Raw genomic sequence first — 8,232 nt, 5'->3', positions numbered from 1 at the left:
AGCACGAAAATAATATTTATTTTATTAGTTAAATAGTGGCATAAAAATAGTGTCACTAAAACCTACAAGTGTTATACTGACATAGTAAAAAAGTATCACTAAAACCTAACAAGGCTGCAACGACACATCCAAAAAGAGCAACTAAAGGCTTTTAGTTGCATCGCTTTTAATAACACTTTTTACTGGGACATTTAGTGCCACTTTTTTTTTAGTGGCACTTTTTCCGTGCGACTAAATGTTATTTTATTTATAGTGTGTATTTGTTTCAAACAAACAGATAGGATGCGTCGTTATCATACCACTCCTAGGTATGTCCGAGTCATCTGGCGGAGTATAGATGACCACCCCTGACTAAACCCAGTCTTGTGGCATTAATGAATTATACTGATCCAAATAGGATTGCAGATTCATTCGATGTGCTCCATTTCCCCCATGGGTGAGAATCTTATTTATCTCACCAGGTTTCCCAACCTAACTCACTCAATTTATATGCATCATAGGTCGCGGTGATAACACTGCTGAAGACTTGAATAGGATGTTGAGTGATCAAATAGAAGACTTGCAATAGTGTTTAAGACCATTAGGTCTTTACGCTATAACATATGTTGGGTATCGATTATGAAATCCTTAGAATTTTTATTATTTTGAGACAATCATTTGTACTAAACTGTTTTAATGTACCGGGATTTTCCGCTAATAAAGATGTTATGAAATTTAAAAGCGTAAATAAATTTTTTTTTCGGTTCTGGAAAAATAAGGATGTCATGAACAAAGATCCCGCCTGATATCCCGTCTCCGCTCCCATCCGACGTTTTTTGAGTTTTTGATTTTAAAACTACTTTTGTTGTAGATCAGAACCGCCATACATGCTCATGTGGGAAATGACGCAATCTAGGTATAGCCTGCGGTCATGGTATTACAACATCGCGTTATTCAAACATCACAAATTATCCGAAGTGGTTCAGATATATTATCAGGATAGTGTGTTTTGAACTACCTACCAGACATAAAATGTGCATCATGTTCCCCCTCGATTTGAATGGGAAATAACATACCTATTGATGGTCGTTTTAATGCATATGTAATCACAATTAATTATGTTCGTAATCTATTTGAAGTGACTATTGAAAATTAGTATTTCCCTAATATAATAATTGTTACATACTCCCTCTGTCTCATATTTATTGTCCACTTTTGACTTTTATAGTCTTTATTTTTCAACTTTGACCTTAAATATTTTTAGTTTTGTTATAAATTACTTGATGAAACTAATAACAATGAAACGAAAATTAAAACACAATCCATTCATATAATTTGCATCAAATATTATATATCAAAATTAAAAATATTTAAGGTCAAAATTGAAGAATAAAGACTTCAAAAGTCAAAAGTGGACGATAAATATGGGATGAATGTAGTATTACAAAGATAAAAGCACATAATGAAATACCATAAAAATATAAATAATTAAAAAATATGGGACATCTTTTAATAGATCCCAGACATCTTCATATGGAAAGTTAACCCATATATTTTTCTATCTGTATTCCACTATTTCCAGCTGCAAAATTACTTGTTCATCTTCATTTAATAATTCGGTTTCGATCTTGTGATAAATTCTAATAAACATCTTCACCTTTGATTGTTTGTATAGAAACTTAATCTTTACTTATTCTTCAGTTCGATACTTTGCAACATATAACTCAGAGTGAAATATATTTTTTCAGCGGACCCATTGCGATGTGGCAGCCCACTGACAACATATCATCCTCAGTTATTATCCAAGACTGAACAAGCACGATCTCTTCTTTTTTAGTCCACTACTAGAGTTAATTTACTGCCATTCTGGAGTTAAACGTCCATCTATTACATTCTCTTATTTATAGTGCTTCATCCAGGATTCACTACCATTCTAGAATGCCATTCCAGAATGACATTTTAGACATCTCACCAATCATTCATGTCAAGTCACATCAATCCTTTTTGTCATAGTGTCATAGATTCATGACTTACGGATTCACGAACACACATTCGGACACACTGTCACAGAAAAAAATTCCGCAAACGTCGTTCCGGACATGGCGTTCCAAACACCCACATTTCGGTTAAACATTCTGGAGACAAGTAAACTTGTTACAAATTCATCCCTGTTGATATGTAGCTATCATACATCGACAACGTAGAACAAAAGTAAGAATGTGTTCATTTGATTTTGGTGTTTGGTATTCTGAAGAAGAAGATTTCTATGTTTGTTCTGATATTAACACATTTTGAGAAAGCCCAAATTCTCCACTCCCATATAAAATGCTTGATGACATTTTCCAATCTATGAAGGTCACTAAAGAAGCCAACGAAAGGGACTCTAAAATAAGTCGGTCTGAAGAAGCCAATGAAAGGGACTCTAAAATAATTCGGACAATTAGTCAATGCGCAGACAATCTAGCGGAACAAGAAAATGAAAAAAATGGGTTGATGAAACTATGAAAAAAGTTGAAGAAGCTGAGAAGTTGATTCAAGATGCAAATGCGAAAATTGATAAACTTTAGGCCTAACAAGACCGTATAACATATGTTGTTAGAATTAGAGGAGATTTTTTCGACCGCGAACAAAATATGTATCCATTACAACTTCCTAATTTGTGGAAACTAATATAAATATGTATTAGCTTTTTTAACGATCGTTTAACTAATGTTAATGAAAAACACTGCTATTTTAGAAAAAAAACCTACCATTTCTACGGCATAATTATGTTTAAAATGGCATTAAACAATTTAAAAATAGAGTACTGTAATGCCGGAAAGTGATGGCTAGATGATTTGATTAATTATAATAAATAGTTATTCATTTTATTGAATAATTTAATCCTCGAATAGAAAAATTGTTAGCCGCGTGCGCTACAAGCTATAAAGACCTTTTACCACTAAGCGATAAACATAAAGCTTTTGATAAAAGATTTAGGATGTTGAGTGATTTGAAGAAAATATTTGCAATAATGTTCAGGACCGTTAGGTCTTTATGCTGTAACATATGATGTGTATCGATTATCACATTCTTAGAGTTTTATTTATTTTAAGACAATCAAAATATTGTAATATAGTGGGAATTTCCACAAATAAAATATATTATGATTTTTGAAAGAGCAAAGAAATTTTTTTCGGTTATGAAAAAAGAGTATGTCACAAGTATATTTCTAGGATAACTGGGAACTTACATCCGGTGCAAACTAGCAGTGTCTACATGGTTTTCAAACAATTCCATATAGGTCTCAATTAGGGTGAACCCATTATTAGTCAATTCCATTTGTTCTTCTATTGTTGCACTTGTCCTACATGCTTCTTCCATAATGTCCATTATGTTCACAAACTATCGTATATCTTCAGACATCGTAATGATGAGCATTTTCATGTTATACAATGCTATTTTTCTATGTTCCTCGACCGCAGAAGATGGTAATGGGATTTCCAGTATTACCATTCGTTGTTTCGTACGTTGATAATCACAAATCATTTCTAATGTAGTCGTATCAACAAGATGTCGTTGCTCACCTTTAATACATAGTATTTCATACTCTATTTGCAACGTATCATCATCAATCAAGTCACTGGATGTTGGAGACTGAAATTAAAAAATATTAAAGTACACATCAAATAAAGAGAATGTTCCAAAATTAAAACCAAGTTGCTAAATAGTGTCCAACAAAAACTATAAAGCCGCAACTAGTATAAAATAAAAATGTAGCATCTTGTTTCGAGAAGTTTCTTATTTCGGGATTGTGGACAATAAATGAATAAAGTAAAGGCCTTAGGCTTCAAGGGAATGGGCTTTAGACTTTATTGGATGATAATAATGTTGGATAAGTGATTAAAGCCTTGTTTTATTGGAATCAAAGGGTAAAATGGGATAAGTGATGTTTTAGACTTCTTTATGAATTAAGGATTTTAGTGCGATGTGTTTTAAGTTAAAAGTATATAAATAAGGTTGTGGGGCTCATCAATACCTTTCCGTGCATATAAAGAACGACGAAAACGGAGTTGAAACGAAGAAGTTATGATTGTTTAAAGTTGGAGTGAAATTCGGTAAAAACTCGTTCTCACGAGGTGAGAATATATTCTCAAGACATGAGAACTGTGTAGCTCAAAGCCCACAAAATTTTTAAGGTTTTCAAAGTATTTAATGGTAAGGATTCATGTTTTTGGGTATTTTCTTACCCTCCATCATATCTAGAACCTCTTGCGAGAAACCATAGCCTCCATTTTATAGATTTGATCCTCCCCCCTCCTCTCTCATCCATTTTTGGAGTTTTGGTGATTTTGGAGCAATGTTTTCATGCAAGATTGATCCTTGAAGCTTGGAAATTTAAGATCTCAACGTTCATCTACCTTCTAGACCTTTGTAAGTTATAAAGTTCCAAGCTTTATTGCAATTCATCTTCAGATCTAAGTGTATTTAGTGTTTTGGTCCATTTTAATGAGTTTTGAGTGGGAGTTGGGAATAAATTTTGAAACTTTATGACTCTCGAAGGTCCTAAGAACATTGTATGTTTTAGATCTGGACTCCAACACCTTTTGATTAGTTTAGAATGTTTTCCCGGATCTTATGGACTAGGAAAGTTTTGACCGTTTGTCTTTCCTTTCAGCCATTCAAGTTATCTTGGTCATTTGGGCCATTTTGGTGTATCAAAGTTTAGATATTGAAAGCTTGAGACATTATTCTAGATAAAGTTGAAAACTTTATCCATCTAGACATCTTGTTGATTCAGATCTGGAAGTTGGAGATTATGACTTAATGAATTAAGTTGAAAAAGATGCATTTTGGGTCCTTTTGAGACTTAAAGTATAGATCTTGGTGTTTTGGACCTTCCTAATGGATAAAGTTAGAAACTTTATCCATTAAGACCTTGGAAAGGATAAGATCTGAGTTTTGGAGCTCTTGGAATCGAAATAAAATGGATTAAGCTCGTTTGAGTTGTTAAGACTAGTCCCCACGACACAGCCTTAGGCTGCCACAGCGTGGCGAATGGGGAATTAGCGACTATTTTGGCATTTTGTGCCCACGACGTGGCCAAGGAAGGCCATGACGTGGAGGGCTGCTGATCAGAAATTTTGACTTTAACTTTGACCGTCGACTTATTGACCAGTTCAACTTTTGGTCAAACTTGAGTAGAATTGAGCAATTAGCTAAGGATTTGTGTCGGTTTGGCTTTAGGGAGCTTGGGTGGATGTTCTGTTGCTGAGGTAGCTGTTGGGCTTCTGTTGAATAGTTCAATTGAGTTTGCTCACTATACTATAGGATACTAGGGTTGAGTGCACTTGTTATCTTTGTGACTCTTGTTATATGTGTGTATGCCTGTTTACTATATGTATGTGAGAGTGAAATAGACTCGAGGGTGAAATAGACCCGTATGGTTGAAAAATACCGATTGAGTTGAAATAGACTCGGAAGTGAAATAACTTTGTCAGATCTGTAAAATATTATAATGTTCTACTAGAATATTTCACATATATTTTAAAAAAAAAGGTACTTTTTTATTATTTTTTAATTTTTTTTTGGATAAAAACAGTGACGAAAATAATATTAATTTTTTTTTTCTAAAATTTTCAATTATTTTGCATTTTAAAAATATTTTCTTTTATCTACAAAATGAATGACTAAGATTGGGTCACCCCGTCACACACACACAAACACACACACACACACACACACATATATATATATATATATATATATATATATATATATATATATATATATATATATATATATATATATATATATATATATATATATATATATATATATATATATATATATATATATATATATATATATATATATATATATATATATACCTGCTTTCCTTTGATTGTGTATCTGACATTGTATTTTGTCCATTAAAGTTGCAAGAGGCTCAAGACCTACAAGGTAACTTCAAAACTCATTTGTTAGTTGTTTATCTTTTAAATTTTAGGATCTATTAGCCAAAAACAATGATGCATAATAGATTAACATATGACTATGGGTGTGGTCTCCCAAGGATTTTGTGGAACAATTGCTTACTCGTTTAAATATACATCAGGTTGACTTAAATGGAACCATTGCTTACCAATATGCATAAACTCAGAATATTTGTTATCGATGAAGGCCATGGTGTGAAGGGTCTATCAGACCTCAAAATCAACACTTTACCGGAGTTATTCATTCAACCTCTAGAAAAACGGTTTGATATGAGCAAAGTGTTATCTGAGGAGTTGATCCCAATCATTGACATGTCGAATTCTGAAGATCCTGAGGTAATGAAATTGATTTGTGATGCAGCCGAGAATCATGGTTTCTTCCAAATTGTTAACCATGGAATACCTCTAAGCATGATGGAGGATGTGAAAGATGCAGCACACAAGTTTTTCGGGTTGTCTGTTGAAGAGAAAGCGAAGTATCTATTCAAGGATGGCACTACGAAAAATGTTGAGTACCTTAGGAGTTTTACACCCGAAGTAGATAAGGTTTTGGATTGGAAAGATCATTTAGGTTGTGCATATGTGTCTGACGATGAAGCCATTGAATATTGGCCGCACGTTTGTAGGTAAGTTGGACTATCATAAATGATCATTTTTTAACATATTTTCGCAAAAAAGACTTCTCAGTTTAGTATTTATTATGTAACTTCATAACGTAACTTCACAAAAAATCAAGGGGACTTTTTAAACATTTGTTGAATAGATCATTTTGTCATATAGAGTCAGAAACCCGACAATCTTGATATTTTACTTATTAACCCAACAAAATTTATAAGCCTTAATAATTTTCTTTGTCTTCTACTATTGATAGATGCAATGCTACATCCTTGTCATTCATTTAATAGAATTAAGAATGTTAATAAAATAAAAAATAGTTGATGGATCAATGGAACGTGAAGTGATCAAGTGACTATTTTATTATAAGAATTGGTAATATTTCAATTGATATATCAATTTAGGAGGTTATGAACATTTATTTTGTCACGGACAACATTGAACATGTTTCATTGTGACCTATATTTCTAATTTTACATGTTAAGTTTACCTGGTAACAAGAAAATTAAATTGATGTATTGTAACATAAAAGGTTCAAATATATCTAACAGATCTCTTGTTTCATATATAGGTATCAACTTCTGGAATACATGAACAAATCCGAATCACTTATCAAGAGGCTATTAGATGTGCTAATAAAGAGATTGGGTATACCAAAACTCGACAAAACAAATCAACAAGTTTTTATGGGCTTAAGGCGAATAACCCTAAACTACTATCCCATATGTCCTGAACCTGAGCTTGCAACTGGCGTTGGTAGTCATTCAGATTTTTCAACCATAACTGTCCTCCTTCAAGATGAAGTTGGAGGGCTTTATGTTCGAAAATTTGAGACTGACAATTGGATCCATGTCCCTCCTATAAAGGGATCTTTGACTGTAAACGTCGGTGATGCTCTTCAAATCATGAGTAATGGCCGATACAAGAGTGTAGAACATCGTGTGGTTGCTAATGGACACAATGATCGGATATCAGTGCCAATTTTTGTGAACCCAAGTCCAAATGAAGTCATTGGCCCATTGCCACAAGTGATCCAGAGAGGGGAGAAGGCTTTGTATAAGCAAGTTTTGTATTCGGATTATGTGAATCATTTTTTTAGCAAGGCATATAATGGGAAGGATGCTATTGATTTTGCTAAGGGTATCTAAATTCAGAAGTGGATTATGGAAGTGATATGAAATTGGAAGTCAAAAGACTTGATTAAACAATAAGTGTAATGGAAGTTGATGATGAAATAAAAGCAAATATTGCCATCTATCAAAATGGTTTAAAATAAAAAATGAATAGAAAACGTTGCACAATTTGATTTTTTACTAGTATGTCCATACTTAATTAGATTAATAATTGTATATAGATCAGCTTCCATGTTCCATGTGACCCAATGTTTTGATATGGGAAAGATATTGATATAATTATTTGACTTTGTTATGTTTTTTTGAATAAAAGCTTTGTTTTTAGGTTTTGGGCTGTTTTAATTTTGGATTTGGTTATATTTTGTTATGATTTTTGGAAGAAAAAGATGAATTTTCATATAGCCATGAAAATGAAACAGATGAAACGTGATGAAAAATACACAGGAAAAATAGTCATTTAAATATATGCACTTTTTAGAAAGGCAAATCAAACGAAAAAAACAAAGGATCAAGGTGATACTAAGGAAACA

The 8,232-nt window shown here is 32.7% G+C and overlaps 1 protein-coding gene and 1 long non-coding RNA gene across 2 annotated transcripts; one reads left to right on the top strand and one right to left on the bottom strand.

The window, feature by feature from the left end:
- Positions 1 to 1,413: 1,413 nt before the first annotated feature.
- On the bottom strand, positions 1,414 to 6,227 carry LOC145166615 (uncharacterized). Its single transcript, XR_013740629.1, has 3 exons — positions 6,104 to 6,227; positions 5,850 to 5,915; positions 1,414 to 3,615 (listed from the first exon to the last, which is right to left on the bottom strand). It is a non-coding gene; the product is annotated as an uncharacterized LOC145166615 (long non-coding RNA).
- On the top strand, positions 6,087 to 8,031 carry LOC145166610 (bi-functional coumaroyl CoA and feruloyl CoA ortho-hydroxylase F6H2-1-1-like). The gene is made up of 2 exons (XM_079085628.1): positions 6,087 to 6,580; positions 7,141 to 8,031. Exons 1-2 carry the CDS (start codon positions 6,087 to 6,089, stop codon positions 7,715 to 7,717), a joined length of 1,071 nt encoding a protein of 356 aa, XP_078941754.1. The 3' UTR covers positions 7,718 to 8,031.
- Positions 8,032 to 8,232: the final 201 nt, after the last annotated feature.

Source organism: Lactuca virosa, chromosome 1, assembly GCF_052849685.1.
Source record: "Lactuca virosa cultivar CGN04683 chromosome 1, Lactuca_virosa_CGN04683_v6, whole genome shotgun sequence".
NCBI classification, from domain to species: domain Eukaryota; kingdom Viridiplantae; phylum Streptophyta; class Magnoliopsida; order Asterales; family Asteraceae; genus Lactuca; species Lactuca virosa.
The sequence above is the reverse complement of the archived record's forward strand: the minus strand, read 5'-3'. Positions and strand labels throughout refer to the sequence as shown.